This window comes from Penicillium nucicola (genome assembly GCF_028828085.1).
Source record: "Penicillium nucicola strain IBT 29836 chromosome Unknown utg000002l, whole genome shotgun sequence".
NCBI classification, from domain to species: Eukaryota; Fungi; Ascomycota; class Eurotiomycetes; order Eurotiales; family Aspergillaceae; genus Penicillium; species Penicillium nucicola.
This window is the reverse complement of record NW_026643126.1, coordinates 3,404,151-3,425,489: the sequence shown is the minus strand read 5'-3', so window position 1 is coordinate 3,425,489 and position 21,339 is coordinate 3,404,151. Positions and strand designations below refer to the sequence as shown.

General features: G+C 47.1%; 9 protein-coding genes across 9 annotated transcripts; 4 read left to right on the top strand and 5 right to left on the bottom strand.

Moving 5' to 3' along the window:
* Positions 1 to 450: 450 nt before the first annotated feature.
* On the bottom strand, positions 451 to 1,655 carry N7511_003045 (ubiquitin domain-containing protein; the record flags this gene model as incomplete). Its single annotated transcript, XM_057125470.1, has 3 exons — positions 451 to 594; positions 650 to 1,441; positions 1,653 to 1,655. 3 exons carry the CDS (start codon positions 1,653 to 1,655, stop codon positions 451 to 453), a joined length of 939 nt encoding a protein of 312 aa, XP_056987629.1.
* A 383-nt stretch (positions 1,656 to 2,038) lies between these two features.
* On the bottom strand, positions 2,039 to 4,290 carry N7511_003044 (uncharacterized protein; the record flags this gene model as incomplete). Its single annotated transcript, XM_057125469.1, has 2 exons — positions 2,039 to 4,034; positions 4,085 to 4,290. 2 exons carry the CDS (start codon positions 4,288 to 4,290, stop codon positions 2,039 to 2,041), a joined length of 2,202 nt encoding a protein of 733 aa, XP_056987628.1.
* Positions 4,291 to 5,036: 746 nt separating this feature from the next.
* On the top strand, positions 5,037 to 6,944 carry N7511_003043 (uncharacterized protein; the record flags this gene model as incomplete). Its single annotated transcript, XM_057125468.1, has 1 exon — positions 5,037 to 6,944. One exon carries the CDS (start codon positions 5,037 to 5,039, stop codon positions 6,942 to 6,944), a length of 1,908 nt encoding a protein of 635 aa, XP_056987627.1.
* A 332-nt stretch (positions 6,945 to 7,276) lies between these two features.
* N7511_003042 (uncharacterized protein) lies at positions 7,277 to 8,899 on the top strand (the record flags this gene model as incomplete). The annotated part of the gene is made up of 5 exons (XM_057125467.1): positions 7,277 to 7,662; positions 7,720 to 8,048; positions 8,110 to 8,414; positions 8,541 to 8,661; positions 8,715 to 8,899. 5 exons carry the CDS (start codon positions 7,277 to 7,279, stop codon positions 8,897 to 8,899), a joined length of 1,326 nt encoding a protein of 441 aa, XP_056987626.1.
* Positions 8,900 to 9,855: 956 nt separating this feature from the next.
* On the bottom strand, positions 9,856 to 11,009 carry N7511_003041 (glycoside hydrolase family 16 protein; the record flags this gene model as incomplete). Its single annotated transcript, XM_057125466.1, has 3 exons — positions 9,856 to 10,518; positions 10,582 to 10,856; positions 10,910 to 11,009. The coding sequence occupies 3 exons, from the start codon at positions 11,007 to 11,009 to the stop codon at positions 9,856 to 9,858; spliced, it is 1,038 nt and encodes a 345-aa protein (XP_056987625.1).
* Positions 11,010 to 12,965: 1,956 nt separating this feature from the next.
* Positions 12,966 to 14,581, bottom strand: N7511_003040 (uncharacterized protein; the record flags this gene model as incomplete). The annotated part of the gene is made up of 5 exons (XM_057125465.1): positions 12,966 to 13,535; positions 13,596 to 13,676; positions 13,739 to 14,024; positions 14,082 to 14,192; positions 14,256 to 14,581. 5 exons carry the CDS (start codon positions 14,579 to 14,581, stop codon positions 12,966 to 12,968), a joined length of 1,374 nt encoding a protein of 457 aa, XP_056987624.1.
* Positions 14,582 to 15,315: 734 nt separating this feature from the next.
* N7511_003039 (DJ-1 domain InhA-type) lies at positions 15,316 to 16,654 on the bottom strand (the record flags this gene model as incomplete). Its single annotated transcript, XM_057125464.1, has 2 exons — positions 15,316 to 15,360; positions 16,043 to 16,654. The coding sequence occupies 2 exons, from the start codon at positions 16,652 to 16,654 to the stop codon at positions 15,316 to 15,318; spliced, it is 657 nt and encodes a 218-aa protein (XP_056987623.1).
* Positions 16,655 to 17,130: 476 nt separating this feature from the next.
* On the top strand, positions 17,131 to 19,237 carry N7511_003038 (uncharacterized protein; the record flags this gene model as incomplete). Its single annotated transcript, XM_057125463.1, has 4 exons — positions 17,131 to 17,873; positions 17,936 to 18,169; positions 18,282 to 18,565; positions 18,624 to 19,237. The coding sequence occupies 4 exons, from the start codon at positions 17,131 to 17,133 to the stop codon at positions 19,235 to 19,237; spliced, it is 1,875 nt and encodes a 624-aa protein (XP_056987622.1).
* Positions 19,238 to 20,104: 867 nt separating this feature from the next.
* On the top strand, positions 20,105 to 21,093 carry N7511_003037 (phosphotransferase family protein; the record flags this gene model as incomplete). Its single annotated transcript, XM_057125462.1, has 2 exons — positions 20,105 to 20,317; positions 20,380 to 21,093. The coding sequence occupies 2 exons, from the start codon at positions 20,105 to 20,107 to the stop codon at positions 21,091 to 21,093; spliced, it is 927 nt and encodes a 308-aa protein (XP_056987621.1).
* Between the last annotated feature and the right edge of the window lie 246 nt (positions 21,094 to 21,339).

Below are 21,339 nucleotides of genomic sequence, written 5' to 3'. Positions count from 1 at the left end.
TCAAATCAGGTATGCCATGTAACCTTCTACGATGACAGTTTGATGGCGCTAGGTTAGAAAAGTTGATATTCATTCAGCTATTGTCTGGTGCATTGAGATGCAACAGAAATCAATAGGGTTGAGAAAATTGCAAGATCATGAGACATAACAGGCTCGCTGCGACTCATCTTGTTAGAAGCAGGCGTCATGCCAAAGATCAGTCTGCTTTCGTATTCAACGATAGGTAATCCGAAAGAGGGAATGCCAACGAGACGGACTTTGATGCATTAGGTGGAAGAAAGCAGTAAGTGAAAGACAAGGGGTATTGTGCAATAATATCAGACAGGAGAAAGAAACGCCGAAAACGCTAGACATCCAAAGTGAATGGACGAGTGAAGGGGAACTGACAAAAGGGACCAGTCGGGAGCAGACTTGCATCCATGAAATGGTGACCTTTGGCCTATCCTAGGGTCACGGCTGCCCAGACTCATTAGAAGGTGAAATGACGAGAGCATTGACAACATGGCCACTCTTCCACCCTTGGTCAAGTAATGACTGTTTCTCCTTGAGCAAATGACCAAGATAAGCAATGCGAACACGCGCATTGTCCGCAAGCTACAAGACAGTTAGCATCAGTATCGAGAAAGAGCCGAAGAAATGCAAGACTCACCTCCGCCTCCTGATGCACCCTCCTCGCCAAAAAGCCAACAGTCTGCCCCTTCCCAACAGAAAGCACCAGATCAGGCCCACTGCGATCACTCAATCGAGCAAGCACACGGATCAAATCACGCTCACTTGTCTTCCCCTTCTCATCTCTCCGTCGCTCAACTTCACGCTCAATAAGCTCATCCCCAGAAGCATCATCTGTAGAGAGCTTCCCATCCTGGATTCTGTCATCATCAAGCTCCTCTTCATCGTCATCACTATCATCCGTAGCATGCCCAGCATCCCCGAGGTCCTGCTCTGAAACAGTTCCATCCGTATCCGTCATCACCGCCATATTCTCAGGATCACTGACAATACACTGCGGAAGCCGATAGAGTACTCCCTGCTGGTCATAGCACCCTTCGCATAGATCACCGGTGGGGACCGTAATGCCTGCTGCATCGACGATGCTCTGCGCAGTAGCTAGATCGCCCGTTCGCATGAGCGATATTGCGCTCGCGATTGCTGCCCAGACTTCTGCGCGGCCTGTTACGCGTGTCTCGAAAAATTCGGTGCGCTCCTGGTCTAGTTGGGCGCGTGTCCAGGTTCGGCGTTTGCTGCGCCAGACATGCTGGCGCACTGGTTCGTTGTAGTGCTCATTTAGGGGTAGATTGGAGGCGCGTCGGCTTCGTCGGTGGCGATTTCTTAATGCGGTCGCTGTTGTGGTTGTGCCATTGCGGCTTGTGGTGGTTGTATGGGTTGAAGTGTAGGGTGGGTCTTGGTCGTCATCTGGTGACGGTAAGGAGGAGCAGCAGCCCTATTCACAGCGGAGGGTTTGGTTAGTTTAATTTCTGAAATTTTGCTTGGTCTTGGAGCGCAGAGTTGGCAGATCGGTCTGGTTGCGAAGGGCGGTCGTGTGACGTTCGACAGGTGCCAAGCGATGGAATATGCGCTCCAGTAGATTGCAGGGTTTGGGGAGTTTTGGGGGTTTGAGATTTGGGTTCTGGGGAGAACAGGAACATTCTTACCATCTTGCTAGTCCAAAACCTCCATAGGCTAAGGGGAGTGTGAGGAGAGAAGAGGGGAGATGTGAGAGTGACGAGGCTAAGTTAGAGCGGAGCACAGACCGGATGACTTCAGAGGGAAACCAGGTACGAGGCGGAATGGAGAGAGAAGAATGAAGAGAAATATTACAGAGAATCAGCAAATCAAGGAAGACAAGGGACTTTCGAATCATTGGACATTCCATCCACAATGTGAGTCGAATTTCGCAGATCTTGTTTCTACTGTATACTCCACACGCTCTTTACACGAAACACCGCAAATGATCGACGATGCTTAGTTGTGAAGCTTTGACCAGGGTCTTATAGAGGAAAATATGGACAATCATTTATCATATTTTGATATGCTCTATTTATTCATCTTCATCATCGCTGCCAAAGATAGCTTTAAATACTGCATCACCAGGCCGCTCTGCCTCCAGGGCATCGTTGCGTTCTGGTTCAACAGCCGGGCGTGGGGGCTCAGCGGTAGACGCAGACTGGTCAGTAACACCAGGAATATGACCAAGCGAGTCCATGAGGAGTTGGTTCATGACATCTTGTGAAATCAACTCCTTGGGTCCAGTGTTAGGTCCAGTATCAGCCTGGTACCCGGCAGACTGGAACCGTTGGCCTGGTTGAGACTCGGATGCACCGGGTCGTTCGCCAGGATCAAGCTGTACATGTGCCGGAGGTTTGACATTAAAGCGCTTGCATAATAGACGGGATGGATAAAATGATATTGTGCTTCGGGTCATTTGGCCAAACATGCCAATCTTGGCTGCTGCCACTGCTGGGGTATCAGGCTTCTCGGTGGGTCGACTGAGAAGAGAATCCGAGGGGTCCGGCGCATCTGAGGCGGCCTTAGGTGCGGAGGATGCTGAGGTGAAACGGGATGCCATGACTCCAGAGATGGGTTTGAAGACTTCTGCAGCTCGGCCGAACTCTTGCATCTCTGTGACCCATTCATCTGTGTTGGACCCTTCCACCCGTTCTGGGAGAGTATCACGAAGCCCTGCACTGACTTCCAAGAAAACCCGATAGCGGGCACGCTTCTTCTCATCTTCTGAATATGGCATCCATCCACTCACACCGCGGGTCAATGCTTGAGCTGCAGTCTGCTTATCTAGCCTAGGAACGAGATCCCAAAGGTCTTTGCGCCTTTGTGATTCGGGAACCTCGTACCCTTTGGGTGCCTTTTCTCCCAAAGCAGGAGGCAGATTTTGATTCCCAGTGAGTTTGGCAATCCGATCTCTCGCCTCGGGTGTCATCCAATCGAAGATTGATTTTCCTGGCAATTGAGCCTCACCCAAAAGGGCTGCTCGGGATGTCGGGTCAAGTAACGAGGCTTTGGCTGTGTCGGCTGTTGATGTATAATCTGAGTTATCCCGTTTTTTAGACGAAGACTGCTTGGCTGATTCCCAGCCCTCAGGGAGTACCGGTGGATCATAACGCTTGTCGCTGGAAATCGACAAGCCAGCCATGCCATCAGCAAGAACGAATCCATCGAGCGGTAGACGTCCATCTCGACATTTTCTAAATCCTCCGATTCCCCTCGAAGCGGCAAGTTTCTTCGAAATAAACACCGGCTTGGAATTTAGGAGAGGGTTGGATGATGCAATTGTTGGTTTTCCATCATCCGATTTGCCCTTTCTCTTTTTCTTCTTGTCCCCTCCGATTGTCTTGTTGTATGATATCTGCGGTCCCAAGGAATAAGGGTCCTCGTCGTCTGATCCATCATCATTGAGTACTCCAACCCCGAACCCACCCCGGCGTGCATTTTTCGGCTGAGATGGCTGAGATGGCTGAGATGGCTGAGATGGCTGAGATTTCCCTTGAATGGCTAACCTTCCGCCAAAGAAAGAATCCGAATCTTGGTCATCATTGTTTTTCTGGAGCCTATTCGAATCGGAAAGGCGCGCTTCACCTTCAAAGCCAAGGCCTTTCCGGTCCGTCTTGCGCACAAAGGCAATCAATGACGGATTTTCAGGTGCGAAGAGATACGTCTGCTCAGAATCGCCACCTGATGCACCATTATCCTCCAAATTGGCCTTGCGACGGACTTTAGGTCCTATTCCTTGTCCCTCGCGCCATCCCATCTTCTTCAAAAGCTGGACTCCCTTGGTTTCACCCCCGATTTTTAATATGTCCATGAGCCCTGCTCGCCTTGTGAAGTCCTTCTCGGTCGATCCGAATCCCGCAAAGTCATCGGCAGTCTGGAGTTTCCGGGAGTCTTCCTGTTCCCGTAGATCATCCTCGTCCATGTAATCCTCGGGTCGTTGCTCTTGTGCCTTTTCAGCGCGCTTTTGTCGCGACGAGACAAATGTTGCGGGCGTCCATCCTTCTTTGGAGCCGACGGAGTTGAAGTACCTAGACAGTATTAGCGATTGCGACGAGCATGTGTGTATTGGGAAGCTCACCCCGCGCTGAATCCACCTGTGAAGGCACCATGTAGGCGCTTTCTCCCTCGTTCGTCTGTCACCTCTTGTTTCCATATTGGTACAAAGGAGCCGTCATCGCGAATGCTGTCGTCGAGTGGTGGTAACGGTGTTCCATAGAAGGCATACGGTGATTGCTGTTGTTGGAGTTCGGCCTCGAGAGTGGCGCGAGTTCGTTTGGTTGCCATGGCTATCTAGCCTGGGAGGTATCAGCCATTGAAAGTGGCCACGGCATTTGCGGGATGCGAAAGTTTGATCTGAAGCTGGACAGCTCTTACCTGAGCTCAAGATCCACGCTTCTGGCCTGAGGCCATCTATCTGATTAGATAAGACATTAGTCATCCAGATCCCGTGGTATGATGGTCCCGTGACTCGGCCCGGCAGGAAAAGTATAATTGTTTAACGTTAAACAACCACTTCAGGTCTGATAAAAATCTGACGATTTATTTCTTCTCCCTTATGTTGACTATCGCTGAACTACCCGTGAATTAATCATCTAAATCTCATTCACTTCCTCCCATATCGGCAGTTGGCAGAAGTCTTACCTCCAACGTTGTCACTAGCGCGGCCCACCAAACACGAGGTCGAACCAACAAACCTTGTTCGCCCCCATGTTACAGCGTACCTTTCCTGTACAAGGACTGTGTCCATCTGACAATTTTGAGACATGCATGGGTATAGTATAGATCGGTCAAGACTCACATTATACACTATCTAGAGGTGCACATCAAGAACATTAACTTACCTGTCAGCATGGCGAATTGCGCTTTGTTCAAAAAGGCCGGAACCCTTGGCACGGGCTTGGACTACATTAAGGGGGCAAACTCCTCTTTTTTTCGACCCCACTGTAACTTATTCTTCATGTCTTCGTAGTCTTTGCCCTTTGTGCTTTCAGCATCTGCTACCCGGAATTCAGGGTTGGGAGATTTCTGCCATGCTGTCTTTCACCCGAAGTCGCAGGTCTATTTACCTGTTGCTGGCTTGCGCGGCAACATCAATATGTCTGATCAATCTCCTTTATCTCACAGAGACGGTGGACAGTCCGCGCTTGTCTGGGTTCACCTTTTTTGGAAGACCAAAGCCTGTAGGGGAATATGCCCACGATGGACATCCGATTGTTGGTCTTATGCGGGAAGCCAACCGCCAATGGCTGGCATACGATAACAGTCGCTCGACAAATTTCCGCCGGACAGTGGCCAAGTACCGTGAGACATATGGACGGCACCCACCTCCGGGCTTTAAAGAGTGGTATATGTTTGCGCGCCAAAACAATGCGCATAATGTGGACGACTTTCAGCAAATTACCGGCGACTTGCGACCGTTTTGGGCATTAGCTCCAGCCGATATCCGGAAAATGGCAGCCAAGCTCCAGCATAGCGATGGAATTGCTGGTGTGCGTATCCGGGACCACGAGGTTTCTATCGATGTGGAAAGCTGGCGACCAGAGACCTTGCGGCACTCGATCAAACGTATCGCCAAGTATCTTCCAGATATGGATATTGCGCTCAATGTCATGGACCAGCCTCGAGTCATGGTTACCTATAATGACACACAGGAACATCTTCGCTTGGAAGTACTCAGCAGAAGTCTGCCGAGCGATGCGCTTGATCAATTCACTTTGGGAATGGATCATCTGTATGAGAAAGATTCTACTATTGAGGGTGTGGAACCAGAATGGTTTTCGATCGCAGGACGGCCATATATGAACTTCGCCAATGAATCATGCCCACCGGATTCTCCTGCTCGCACCAATATCACGATCAAGAACGCCGATAAACTGTACAAGTCGCCGTCGGCTGGTTTCATCACTAATTTCACGGCCTCCTCGGATCTGTGCACGGTCGGTCCTGTTCTGGGAGACACTCATGGTTTCTTGTTTTCGGCATCCAGCAATGTCATTTCGAGAAAATTGCTCCCGGTTTTCAGCGAGTGCAAGGTCAGCGTGAACAACGATATCTTATTCCCCGCGAACATGTACTTCATGGACGACAAGCGGTATGTCTACAATTCGCGCCACGATAATGAATGGGAAGACAAATCCGACACCCTCCTTTGGCGTGGCGTCACCTCTGGAGGAATCCAAGTTGCGGATAATTGGCACAAGCTGCATCGTCAACGCTTTGTACAGGCCGCCAACGGCACCGAAATGGAATCAAAAACGGTTCCAATCCTCGTCGAGAACAACATGAAGCAGTATCGAAACTTCTCCGCCTTCAACCCCAGTAACTTTTCATTGGATCATTTCGACGTTGGCTTCACTGAGGCCTGGGGTTGTATTCCCAACTGCTCCTTCTATGACGATGTTTGGACATACAAAGAGCCGAAGGACTTCAGTCAGCAATTTAAATCAAAGTATCTTGTCGACATCGACGGACACAGCTTCTCCGGCCGCTGGCGTGCCTTCCAACTCAGCAAATCCCTAGGCATCAAAGCCACCATCTTCCGCGAATGGCACGATTCCCGACTCTTCGCCTGGCGCCATTTCGTCCCGATGGACAATCGCTACGATGATCTATATGCCTTGATGACTTACTTCATTGGCCTGGGTAACTCATCATCCAGTATGTTGCCCGGGTCTGAGGAACTATATGTACAGAGCCACGACTTCGAAGCTGAGGTGATTGCCGCTCAGAGTCGGGAGTGGGCGCAGCAGGCACTGCGCAATGAAGATCTCGACATTTATCTCTATCTTCTTTTGCTTGAATATGGTCGCATTACGGATGATAATCGTGATAGCATTGGGTACAGTGGAGACGGAAGCGAGCTAGATTCCTTTGATGCGCAATACCCTTTTGCTATGCCCATACAGATGGTTGTTGGTGATCACCCTGATACCCCTTGAACATATTGTTTTCTCATTATATTTCTTCTTCTGCACAAATCTTCCTGTCCTAGACCCTTTTCCCCATACTGACTGATCTACTACCATACATATCATGCACCCATCTATGTTTAATGACAAAGCCTTTTCTTCCTCTCATTGAGCTATTACTTGAACCATTGAAATTCAATCTAGAGATATAGAAGCCAGCAGCTTCCAAGGTTGTTCTACTGTGCAAACCCGTGCCAAGCCAGGCCCGGCTAAAATTAGGGATGACAGGGATAGAGCCGCAGTGTCGATCACACCCTGACTCCATGTCACCCAAACCTAGCTTGTGTCCTGATTTGCACCAAATGGCATCAATAGCAAAGCGAATTCCGAGGACCTCTATTGGTCTAAGGACACCGGAAGTCTTTACGCCTCTGTATTTCGAGCCAACAACAACCCTACGCTTCAGACTTAATCCCAGACTGTCCCCAGGAGCCTCCATATTCACCCCAATCAGGTTCTTCTCTACACCTGGCTGTAAATTCTCGAAAGAAGAGCCTCGATCTTTCCCCACAAATGGGTTCGAAAACTTACCAGTAGAAATTCCGGTGGCCGAAGAACAAATATCCGATTACGACCCCCGTCGATACTATCCAGTCCACATCGGCGAGATATTTGAAGATCGCTTCCAGGTACGCGCAAAATTGGGCTGGGGAAGTTGTTCTACGACATGGCTTGCGAGGGATATGAGGTATGTCCACCTGGGTGCAATGGCTCCCTTCTTTGCTCATGCTAATATCCAAGTCAGAGACAAAAAATACGTCGCCTTGAAAGTGTACATCCATAACTCAGTATTTCACCGCGAACTTCCTTTCTATGAGCATATTGCCTCTTACATCTCCAGCAGCTCGCATGTCGGACGAGAAAACATTCGCAAATTCCATGAGTCTTTCACTATCGCTGGCCCGGACGGAAAGCATATCGTACTCGTCCAAGAGCCCGCACTTATGGGGGTATTTGATTTTCAAAAAGGCCTCCAGGACAAGCGGTTCGGCGAAGAAATGGTTAAAATGATTCTCGTTGAGGTTCTTCAAGCACTGGACTTTCTGCATACAGAATGCGAAGCTATACATGCCGGTACAACTCTCAATATCTCTAAGTTGGTGTCGGTTCTTGTGCTGATACAGGTCGCACACAGATGTTCATCCTGGCAACTTCCTAGCCTGTGCTGACGAGGATCAAAACGATATATTTCAAGTGATGGACGACCACGAAATGGAAGCGCCGTCAGACCGCAAGCAAGTCTCGGGGAATCGAACAATATATGCTTCGCGGGCACTCATTCCTCAAGAGGGCCCTTTGAGGCTTTCTGATTTCGGTGAGTCAAGGATCGGACCGGGCCCGTACAAGTATAACGCTTTGCCGATGGTATATCGCGCACCCGAGATTATGATTGGAGTGCCGTGGAGTTACCCGATTGACATATGGTGTGTCGGGATCGCGGTATGTTTTTTGTTTTCTTGCTTGTTTGATTAGGTGCTTGATTTAGAACACCTGAGCAGGATTGCTAATTGTGATATGTAGACACTTGACCTTCTCGGCTTTGAGGGCTGATTCAATGCCAATGAGAGTGCTGGTGATCTCTGCGAGGCAACTCATCTTGCTGAAATCATCTCTCTGCTTGGTCCGCCGCCTGCCAAGTTCCTTGCACTGAACCCAAGAATCGCTGCTGATTTCTGGGATGAGAGTGGTAAGTGTCTTCATTATCTACGCTTTCGATGTTTTGCGACGAAATACTGATAGTCGTGTCTCCAGGCAAATGGAAGGGCATTGTGCCTATACCTGAAAACCCGGTCATCGAGTCTATGGAAGGTCAAATGGGGCTGCCTCTTAGCTTTGTCAAGTTCCTACGTAGGGCTTTGACTTGGATGCCAAGTGAGAGGGCAACAGCTAGAGAGCTTTTAGATGATCCTTGGCTCAAGGACTAAACACTTCTATGGTGTGAAAAATTGTACGATATTTGCTCCGCAATGCAGAAATTCTCTACTCAACCATATGGTTTACAGTGCCACCTACATGCTCTCGACATTGCCTCTGCAATATTAATGAATATAGAGAAAAAAATGAGTATAACGGCGTGGAAACAACATTTCGATTTAAAATGACAGCACCCCGGGAGGGTGAGGCTAAATCTCATATGCCACGGCCACACACAAGGAGATTTTGAGTGTCAAGCAAGCTCGAGAAAACAAAAAGAAAAAAAGAAATTGCTGTGCATCATCCGTGAATCGAACACGGGCCTCGTCGATGGCAACGACGAATTCTACCACTAGACCAATGATGCTAGTTGATGTATGGAGCGAGCCGTTTGGACTACAAGAGCAGAATTTGCTAGCGCCATTTTCTGTGGGTCGCCACACTCTTTCCTTTTTGATATTTTTTGGATCACTGGGTTCGATTAATAACGTTTCGTTTTGAAATATACCACTGATATTACTTATAAAAATTATACTGTCGTTGTATATGTCGTTCTAGTTTATAGGATCAGGGCTTATGCGTTACACAACAATAGCATCCGGTAACGGGGTTGACCAGAATATATATTCGATGAAGGCCACACTTTTTATACTGGAACGGTGACTGACCAACTCCGGCTACAGCACATCTCATTGCGATATCAATAATCATCGATGACTGATTTTTCACCAAAAAAAAAAGCCAGAACTTACCCGAACAGGCAATATACTATAGGTCCGGCGTTTACGGGAATCAACGAATCCAAGACAAATTTGTCAATAGAATTAGCAATAGACATTAAGTCCAAGCCAGGTAGGGAAATATATCACATAAAGGAATGTCATGAAACAAAATAAAACAAAAAAAAACAAAGGTCTATATAGACAGCCCACTCACAAACATACATTCATAACACACCCCCATCTCTCTAGCATTGCACGAATCCAGCAACAAGGGAAACAGCAGCAATGATAAAGACAGAAGCGTAGTACGAAGATGACGCACCTGACACATAGCTGATAGAAGAAGCAGCCGAAGAAGCCGACGACGACGAGGAAGCAGCAGTAGAAGAAGCTCCCATAGCAGTAGAAGAGGCCTTGACAGAAGACGAGGCAACACCGGAGCTCGAGGCCAGGTTGGTAGAGATGTTGGTTCCGTTAGTAGCCTTGATGCTGGTATAAGCACCGGTCTTATCGGTATACTTGTACGCCTGGGCGGGGTTGTAGTTGATGATGTCGACCGACTCGACGTACATCGAGAATGGTCCATCGGTGTAATCGGTCTCGCCACCGGCCCACTCGATTGTGCCCTCAGAGTTGTCCGGGTCGCCGCCTGCCCAGATACCGATGCGGATGCGCATGGGGGTCTGGGGATAGTTCTTGCCGTCCAATGCGTCGGAGTACTCCAGGGTGCGGACGACTTCGCCGTCGAGGAGCCACTCGATGCGCTCGCTGGTCCAGTCGATCGAGTAGGTGTGGAAGGTTTCCTCTGGGGTGGTGACGGTTACGGTTGTGCCGCGGTCGTAGGAGGTGGTGTTTCCCTTGCCGAAGTAGTCGGTTTGGATCTCGGTGCTGTATGTGCTGATTTGCTCCTATGGGATCGGTTAGAGAATGTCGACTTTGCATGTGTCATGTTATCACAACTGGGGACTTACCCAGTCAATCTCGTCGAGGTCGTCGGATTCGAGGATCCAGGTGCTGACGATGCCGGTACCATTGGCAGCTCTCATCTTGACATCGACATGTCCGAAGAAGATATAGAACTCACTCTCGATGGTAGGAGCATCACCCTCTTCCGAGACGGTGAACTTGGCTCCTAGATCGGTGGTGGTCACGGTGCCAGCAGTGGTATTCCAGCGGCCCAGAGAACCAGAAGTGAAGTCAGTGTTGAGACGGTACTTGTTCAGACCGGTATCAGCAGGGCAGGTCTCTGAAAGTTGATTGTCAGCATTTTCCCAGTGATCGCCGGGATATAAGACATACTCTTGAGAGGGTTGCAGCTGGTAGTGGTCTGGGCAGCACCAAGCTGAGCAGTCGCAGCCAGGGCGATAGCAGCCCACTGGTAGTAAGACTTGAAGACCATATTGAAGCAGATACTATCAACGAGAGACAAAAATGTGGGATGAACGAGAAAGAAACAACAACACGAGGGATGCCTCGGTGATTATAGGCAACGCAGAGAGCCTTGGCAAACAGACGACAATTGATGCATAAACATGGAATCGTGTTTAGTTTTATTCTTAGATGTTGCGTGTCAAACCCGATCTGTTGCCCCCCGACCTTGGATCGTCACCTCCACCTACGACGCAGATGGCCGATAAACCATTGGGAAAGTGCCATTGGCTCGGCTGCCAGGAACCACGGTGGATCAGAGCACATTTTTTATCAGTAGCGATGTTAGAATCAAGAGCTGCATCCACCCAAAAAAGCTTGGATGGGGGATGACGGGGGCAGCTTGCGTGGTTGGCCCCAACTTGGAAACTAGCGGAAAGGGCTACGTATACCCGTGAGAATATTTTTCCCGTCACTTTTTGCCCGGCACTCAATCTATGTGTTGTGGATTGTATAGTTAGAAATCATGGATCATTGTCCGACCCAAGCTTAATGGATGCCAGTGGATTGTTAGGTGGTTGACACTGAAGATCTATGTCCACGGCGGCATACTTTGGTCTCAGAGATAGTATTAGGCCAAAGTGCGGTGTCTCATGTCTAGTTCGGCCTAAGTTCCTTTTTTCGATGCCTACGTTGTTCTCCAATTGGATCAAATGACCTATCAAAGGCAATTCAGGCCATCATTACACAAACTGACTGAGTGTGAATTTATTGGCCTTGGAGTTATCCGGACCTCTTTCCGAAGCGATCCACGCCACACTTTTCGTAACTACATGGATTCATATGCCCAGAACAGAGAAAAAAAAATCATTTCACCATCAAGCATCCATCAATCGAGGAACCCGAAAAACGGCAAAAATAAAAAAAAAAAAATTAAAAAACATACAACAGTAAGGATTCGCTAGTGGTCACCCACCTAACTACTAACTTACCGGCGTGTGGCTTAAGTACGGCTGAGCGGACGGGAAGCCCTGTTCTCCACACCCTGTGGTCGTATGTACTTGGTTTACTATTAAATGGAATTATATACTACTTAAGCCATTTGAGGGAGGCAATGTTTTGACAAATCCTACAGGTAACAGCCTAGAGGTTCTCAGAAGAACAGTCTCCAGCTGACCATATTAGGCCTGGCAATGAGATCGGAATTCCATAACTCCAGCCCGAGGAGTTCCGATCAATCATCCATTCAAACTGTGGCCTCATTCGGAGCCCGTCTTGTCGGGTTACTTTTGACTGGGTACGATGTCTATACAGGGAATAATGACTATACGTCTACATGCAAGGAATATAGAGAGATTATCGAATCATTCAAGTCAAGGGATTCTCATTTATATACAGAATCCCTTATAGACGGCAAAAACTCTGCTTCAGCGTCCATATCTGATTCTCAAATCAGGAATGATCGTGGCAGTCACTCGACTATTGGCTCATTCATGGCATGGACCAAGTGGTCAGCCACAATTATTGATAGAAAGCACCGCAATAGGAAGACCTGGCGAGTTTATCAAAGGAGCCTGAGGGTCTAGAATGTCCGGTGCCATTTTGCATAAATTCAAACGCTGTGTTCCGGGGCTACCCATGCACATATATCGCTCTACTTTTCAGAACAGTGCCTTTGTGATTAGGTAGAAAAAATGGTCAATTTGTATAATAAATGATTGAAACAACTGGTATAGCCATACAAAAAAAATCATTAGTAAACGCAGCACTAAGATGTATCAGAGACTCACAGAGAGATGAGCCTATTGTTTTTCCATTCCAAAGAACTCGGGACTAGCAGCAGGTATATTTTGGACGTTAGATGACGATAGAAGACATACCCCATAAGTAAGATTCCAGGCAGCTAGACCTCTCTCCTTCGTTCTTCCCCCTTCCGAATCAATTTATCTCCTTAATCAGATAATCTACATACGTAGTAGATTCATCACTATGGGGCTGGGACCCCTGATGCGATATTCGGATCCAGACCAGGGAAATTGGCTATGGGTTCAATAGAACTGTCCGGTGGAAAGGGGGCATCGATTTGGGCCCTTGTTGCGGTGATGATCTTGTGTGGATGGTTCCGGTTATTAATACTAGGGTTATAGTTATACACCCACAATCTCTTCGACTCAGGAGATGATGCAACATAGAACTTCTTTCGCAGCCAAGGCCCATTGAGACGCGTCTTCTCAGTGGGTGGAGCAATAATCGCTGGTACTGAATCCCATGTTCTCCCTAGGTAGTCATTTGATTGGGGATCAAATATGTTTGCTTGCATCGACCTGATTATATAGGCATGACTTAAGCCGTTTGCCATCCAAAATGTTTTAGCGCCCATCAATGGGGGTAAATCATTGGGAGCACCACCAGGCGTTGGATCTAGGCTTTGAAGGTAAGTCAAATCTGGTTCGCAGATTTTCATCATGTCGGCTCCAGTATCGTCCTTCATCTCAAATTCGAAATCCGAATATGGAGCACTGCCTAGCCGTGCTGGAATGCGAAGGCTGACCTCTATCTAGAAACATTATGAGCAATCACTAGTGGTATTTTCTGCTAATGACAAGGGGGGAATTACCGGAATAGTCCATCTCCCGGGGTTTGTTCCAAAGGGACGAGCTGCGGCAGCGGCGAGATTCTGAGGTCCAGGTTCCCACAGCTAGAGACATGAGGTTAGCCTTTTCTTTTGGATTTTATTTGAATCCTGGGGATGAAACTTACACCCTCAACCCAAAATGCTGTATGGCCTTCGTGGAGCTCATTAATGTAATGGAATTCCTCCCAGTTGAATGGCCTCGGTTGACAAAGCTGTACCCCTTTCGACCAGTATGTAACAAAACCATAAGACCAAGCCAAGGTACTTGATTTATAGGCCGCAGCTACAGCTCTCACAGTACTCACAAGGTTATACTTGCTCTCGCTTTGCAGCCATCTCAAAATTTGATCGAGTTCATTCAATCGCTGGACCACCGCCCACTCAAAGCCAGGATACTTAGCCATCATTGCACTAAATGAGAAGGATATATTAGTCGCCATAACCAAATCAACATGATTGAAGTCTCACTCTCGCTCTTTGGCTTGTTCCATGAGCTCTTTCAGCTTGAACTCGTAGGCATGTGCCATTATATTTCCCCTGATACGTTCCTTGCACCTTTTTATCTGGGCATCAAGCTCGCTTTATGTTGAAGCTATGGTCAGTGAAAACGTAACATCCAGTTATCAATCAAATAAAACTCACTCGTCCCTCAAATCAGGTTCGTCTAACGTCCATCCCCGAGGAGCTTTAGCTCTTTCCGTGATTGGACTCTTAACAGGGCTCCACTGTAGCTTCTTGGGCATCTTTGGTAGAACAGACGTCATCTTCGTAGAATAATCAAAGCCAAGATCCCTCATAAGAGCATCTACGTCCAATTGCAGTTCTTCCGGCTCGGTTTCGCTTCTCCTTCGTCTCTTTGATTGCAAAGTAAATTCAACCCTCGATCTTGCCACTTCATTGCGCTTTTCTTGGGACTTCTCGCTGTAAAATCCTTCCGGTGCATTTCTTTTTCGCAGGCCGAATTGCATTTCTGCGGCTTTGAATGCCAATGAGATAATCTAAAATCAAATGATATAGAAATGCTCTGGGACGGGGTTGTTGTACAGATACACGATATGTAAAATAGGAAGATAAATCGACTCAAGAAATAGGTCAAGCACTTTATAAAAGAGGACATTTGGTTGTTACATTCGAGGAATCAAAGAAATGTGGCCTTCGAGCGAAACGATTCAAAGAATGAAAGAATTGAGATCTTGGTAGGGTACGTCTTTGAGATGAATCTCACCAGAAACAAGTCAAGAGATTTCTCAAATGTTCTATTACGATCTAACCAAAACAGCAAATATTCCTAGTTTTAAATCTGATAAAAAACTGATTATCCAACGTACAAAACCCCTCACCACTGAAATAAATGCAGTCCCAAGCGAGACTCGCGGTTGGCTACAACACGAGACTTGTATCTACTCATGTTTTGAAGGCCGACCCTATGGTGGACTTGATAAACAAAGAGAAATTGACATAGCGTTAAATCTCATTTACTCCCTTTCAAAAACACTCTGTCTTCTTTGTTTAGACTCGACAGGCTGCGGACCAAAAATGGACTACAGCCAATCTAGATATTTTTGGCAATGATAATGCGCCACACGAGTGATTCTACCACTTGAGCAGCTATCTATTGGTGACTACTCGGGATACAATGATCTAGTTTCACCCCTCCAAACATCTAGATGTTACCCTACGGGGCGAGCTAAATTTTGACGAGCTATGCGAATATGCTTGGATCTTGCCAGAAATTCCCGATCGTGGTCTAATTGCGTTGTTAGGATGTAGTGCTTGTTGCTAGATGATTGAGAATAAGAAGAGTCCGTAGCAATGGTACTTTGTTAAAAGTTAGCTAAATAAAGAGCCAAACGAAGCACATTTTACAATGAATTTAGAGACAGGTTCTTGCCCAGGAAGATACAAAGAATGTGGGCATTACTTTGTACAGAGAATTTCTATTGTAAAAAGCAAAATGCCACTGATTGGTCGCAATCATCTATATACGGAGTTGGGGCCGAAATCGGATCTTCGGCCTCAAAATGATTCCACACTTGTATTTCAGTGATATTCTCACCCTTCAATTGATTTTTGGATATTGTAGTGGGGAAATCACGACACTTGTATGATTACTGCCTCAGGCAGTGATATCCTCGAGGAAGGGTTATGGGCAACCTACGACTGTAGAGAAGGATGGACAGTTACAAGAATGCCACTCATTTCCTGATTCAAGATTTATGATCATTATGCTCCTTGATATAGCATCTGATTATCCCTGATAGGCATCATCTGTCTAGAGCTCACAGACCTGACTTGTTGTTGGGTTTTCTTGCCACCATTTGTCGACCCGTCTGTTTTGACCAGACTGCCATCGAGCATCTCCCATTTCAATATCTATTATGTCTCAATCATTGTGAAACATGTTTGCTCAGGACAACCTGCTTTCCAACCACATCGCGCGGCTCATATGCAAGAACAGCAAATCCAGCCTCGGCAATATCTTTGTCGTAGTTTTCCATGGTCCAATGAGCCATCATATCCATGCCGGCACATGCACCACCGGCAGTCCAAAATTTGCCATCCACAATCCAGTTTCTCTCCGCTGTCCACTTGACCTTTGGACCAATTTCTTTCGCAATCGCTATGGCTTCATGGTTTGTGGTTGCATTCAGGCCATCCAGCAGGCCCAGTGCAGACGCAAATATTCCACCGGTACAGGTGGTGAACACAGTCTTGACTTCTGCAGCACGCTCACGCACAAAGCTTGCTATCGCTGGTGGGATATTCTTGATATATTCCGGCGAGGGCCCTCCGATGAGAAGATAGTCGAGCTTTGGGCAAGCAGACAAAGTGGTCGTAGGCTGGGATTGGAATCCAGTGGGATGGGTGGCAGTTTCATCGCCGATGAAGTGAAATTCGATGTCAATGCCACGATCAGCTAGTTCGGCATTGCCAAAACCGCTCAAGTAAGGCTTCGAGCAGCTAGAGAGGATATCGATGGGTCCCACAACGTCCATGAGTTGGAATGGGATCATGATCACGCCAAATTGAAGAGGAGCCATGGTGGATTGCTTGATAAGAATGAAGATGTGTGAGTGAATATCTCGTAAGATTAGATAGATTGGGGGTGACACAATCTCTTTAAATAACCTTGAAAAAATACACCTAATCGCAGCAGCACCACATTTTTGAAACTGATCCTTGACTGTGTTTCTGATGCCAGTAATAACCTTGCTCATCACGGCACGGAGATAGAGTTATGCTCTTGCTCCGATTCGAGGATTCCCCTGCGGTAAGTGGGGCCATATGATGCGAACCGTGGATAGGTCGGCTTTTATGCAGCAGCTTACTGCTTTGTCAGGAAATCGCGGAGCGGAGGCAGAAATTCAACGTTCCGTTCCGTCCTTGGAGATACGCGGGGTTGAAATTTATTTTCTTAACTTTTTTCCAATAGTACAATCTTCCTGCTACCCGGGCTCAAGTTACACTGATCTTTAATATTGCCTGTCTCTCCGGCCTATCAGGGTAATTAGAATCCATGGGCGGAGGGCTCAAGAGCAAGGCCCCCCAAGCGTGCGAGACATGCCGCTCGCTTAAGGTCCGCTGTCTCCCCAGTTCCCAGCCAGACACATGTCTCAAGTGCGTGAATTCTAAAAAGACATGTGTATATCTTGAGCGTCAACCGCGGCAACGACAACCATCTAACCCAAAGCGTGGCTCAAAAGCCCGAATCTGTGCGTTGGAATCAAAGATTGATAGTCTGATTGCTTTCACTAGTCAATCCCAACTGGTGCCGGGGCAATATGATGCAAGTTTTGATACAGGGCTCCTGAGCCATGGGTTGTCCACACCTGGTTCATCTTCGAGCCACAGGGAACGGGATCTTACATCCAACAGCGATGCCAGCAGCTCAAATCCGAGCTTTCCCGATGATCCCGCTACTAAATGGGCCGATTATCCTCAAGTCAATGGCAAATCATGTCCTGAATTGCTGCTTGAATGTGGATTGTCTATTGGTGCTGCTGATGAATATCTCAAATGTTTTCGCACCATGACGTCCTATTTTCCATTTTTCATTCTTCCTAGCCATGCCACTTCTTTGAGAATGTGTAAAGAGCAGCCGTTTTCTTTACTCGCAGCTTTAGCGGCAGCGACATCAACAGACAAGGAGTTGCAAAAGTCTCTTGCTCACAAATTTAAAGCATGCGCTGTCCACGCTATAATGGTTGAGAATGAAAGAAGCATCGACCTTCTCAATGGCATACTGGTATATTTGGCCTGGTAGGTTGACTCTGTTTATTCAAATGCTATCGTTAAATCCAGTTGACTAACAATTTCTTTAGGTATCAATTTTATTATATTCCTAAGAAAGAGCAATTCAATCAATTACTTCACACTGCGATTGGCATGGTTGGCGACATGGGGTTGAATCTCAGACCAGCCGAGGCAGTTCGGAAAAGATTTGGGCTTCGATTAACACATTACCACAAATCCCATGTACATTTTGGAACACACGATGATTTCTTTAGTCCAGAAGCCCGCCGAGCATATCTAGGTTGCTTCTATCTTTCAAGCGTGTAAGTGAGTTCTCTTCCTGAAGTCCCCCATTCCTGGTCAAACTTTCTTTCAGGGTCTCACCATGACCTTTTATATACTAAATTTGTGGCTAATCGCAAGGGTCGTTATTAGTACCGGCTGGGCCACTATGAAACCCAACAATCTTCAGTTCGACAATTATATGATGGAATGTGCGAGCTCCTTGGGTCAAGAATTGGAACACCCAACGGACGCTCTGTTGTTACCATTGGTTCGGCTCCAAAACATGGCCGATTTGTATCACTGTGATTTCTCGGCTATTGAGAACAACTCTCATGAGTATTTGAACGGTTTAGACCTGGAGATGAAAGTTCAAGCCTTCAAAGCCGAGATAACGCAGTGGAAGCACTCACTTCCACCTATATACCAGCAACTTAGTAAGTCTCTGCCATCAAACGCAAAAAGGGTGCCTCTAATTTACTTTGGCGACCATAGACGGCACAAATCTTGCCTATGAAGTTGCTATGATACATGCGTATGAGATGGATCTTGTCCTCATCTCCGCTGTCAAAAATCGACGCAATCCGGACTGTTCGTACGACTCATCAACCCCATCATCAATGTCTCAAGTTCGCCTCGAGGTGCTCTTCCTTTGTTTGAAATCTGCCGCACAGCATGCTCAAAGTCTTCTCTCTATGTCAGCCTCTCAGTACGACAGTCTTTCCTATATCCAGTGGACTGGCCTCATATATGCCATAACAGTGATTTACAGACTAACTGTCGGGATTCCCCAAGTTCGCGATTGGGATGTTCGAGTTGCACGGCAGACTGTTGACTTCGACGGCATTCTGGATGCGTTTTGTAATCGTTTCAATGGTATGTCACTTTGTGGAAATGCCAAATTGAGTAATGAAGAGCTATTCTCGATAATGGGTCCCATTTTTGAAAATATTAGGCAGAACTACAACAGACTCAAAAAATTGCCGCAAGATCAAAGTGCAGAAGATATCCACCCGGTTCATGGTACCAGCTTCCTATCATCCACGTCTCAAAACCATCTATGCCCGAGATTCCGGACCTCGGGAATCTTGGGCGTAGGTACACCATGATAAAATTTGGGTAATACTGGCAACTCGGCGCTATCGGTCTCCTGGTGATTCTGGTGATGTGACACGGAAGGAAAATCCGCTTCATCAAATATCTCACTCTGCCTTTCACAATACTCTGTCTATCAATAGTGAGCCCTAAGTATACTGCGAAAAAAAGTTCGTGGCGTCTCTTTAAGTAGTATAATACTTCCTTTTACTAGAGACATAGCATCTATCCTCAGATACACTATTGCAAGGCAGGTAGATAAATTCAATTTATCCTTGTAGTCTTTCACGTTCCATCTTTGCGGTGAGAATTATGCTGCTCCCTGCGGCTTCTTATCTTGGCTGGAACCAGACCCGGTCTTTCGCCACTTCTTTGTGGCTTGATTGATGCGTCCTCACGCGTTCTTTTTGGTTAAGAACTTGCCGATATAAATCACACCGCTAGTCGTCTTTCACTTCGCCATTCTCTTTCTTTATATCCTCCCATGAAAGTCTGCTAACAAATCTATTTCTCACTCTAACTCCTCTTATGCTCCAGCAGATTCTGATTACAAACGTCTACTTCGTCAACTGTCTTCTGTCTGGGCGGTCATGTCTACGAACTCAACCTCTTGGACTACCGTCAAGAAGTTCCTGCAAACTCATGACAGCAAAACCGCCGATTGTTTTAATCGAACTCATTGGAACGTGCTATGTCGAATCGCTTCAGATCATGGTGGCCATTTGGAGTGCGTGGCCTTGGATCAGGTTGCGAGCGGGCTCAATAATATTGTTCGCTTGCTAGAATTCTCCGACAGAACTCGTTGGGCGGCTCGGGTCCATATCAGAAGGAAAGACTCCCCCCTTGCTAGCAGCACCAAGCTTAAGAATGAAGTTGCAACAATGCAATTCATCAAGGATCACTGCAGCTTACCAGTTCCTCGAGTCTTTGCTTATGAATTCGACGAGAACAATCCAGTGGGCACCGCTTTTATACTGATGGAACTTCTCCCCGGTAGCGTCGCTATGGACGCTCTTGGCGGCTACGAAGCGAATCGTGGTGTGATTCCTAAAAAGCACCGACAAAATTTCTACCGATCTATTGCGAAGTATCATGTTCGTCACTTAATCCGGCCTACAGGCTCGCACCCTACTTAACTACTCACTTCACACCGTAGGTCCAATTAAGTTCTTTACGACTACCAAAAATAGGGACGATTATCCGTAACCGCGAAGGTAGATACGAGTGTGGTCCTTTGCCAGGACTTGGCGGTCCGTTTGACACAGCAACTGCATTCTTCGAGGCGTGGGCCGACAGCGTCACATTCAAGTGGGACGAAGAGACAATTACACGTATGATGCAAAGAGGGCCAATCCCAGCAGAACAGATGGTAGCGATCATCCAGAATTTCCCGGCGCAGATCAAAGCGATAGCTAGCCGGCTATCTTTGTGTGACAAAGGACCATTCCCTCTGGCCCATGATGACTTTCTCCACAGTAACATCATGGTGGACGAGAGAAATTTCGATGTTACGGGAATCATCGATTGGGAAGGTGCTCATACAATTCCCTGGGAACTGATTGCGTTCCCGGAATTCCTTACAGCTATGCCCGTCTCCTTCGACCTGCCTCAAAAATACGACCGGGATGGGCAACCATTTGATGAAGAACTACAAGAAATGTGGCGAGAGCGACGAGAGTATATTGAAATGGTAAAATTAGCCGAGCTCGAAGATAGCCTACTATCAACTTGCCTTAGCAGCAAGAGGAACCAAGCTATAGCTTATTCTTATGGAGCGTATACTAGTGTTGGAAAGCTTGGTTTCTATGATCGTGTTATGAAAGAGTTAGAGAGTGGGGAATTAACCTCTAATAGCAACGGCGACTCTTGAAGGTTGGACTACATGATAGACATAGCGGTGAGCGCAAATTTGCAAAACCTCCATTTTCAACATCTATCCGTTAAGTAACTTGACGAATTGGAAATTAGACTCAGCGGGCAGTAGATAGCTCGTGATCGGAAATTTTTTCAGGCGTTTAGTATCTACGTAGACATCCAATCAAGTCCGACATCGCTTTCATCCATCTGGTTAATTTGTTTTCGTTTTGAAGCAGGCCGACATTTTAATGTCGGACAA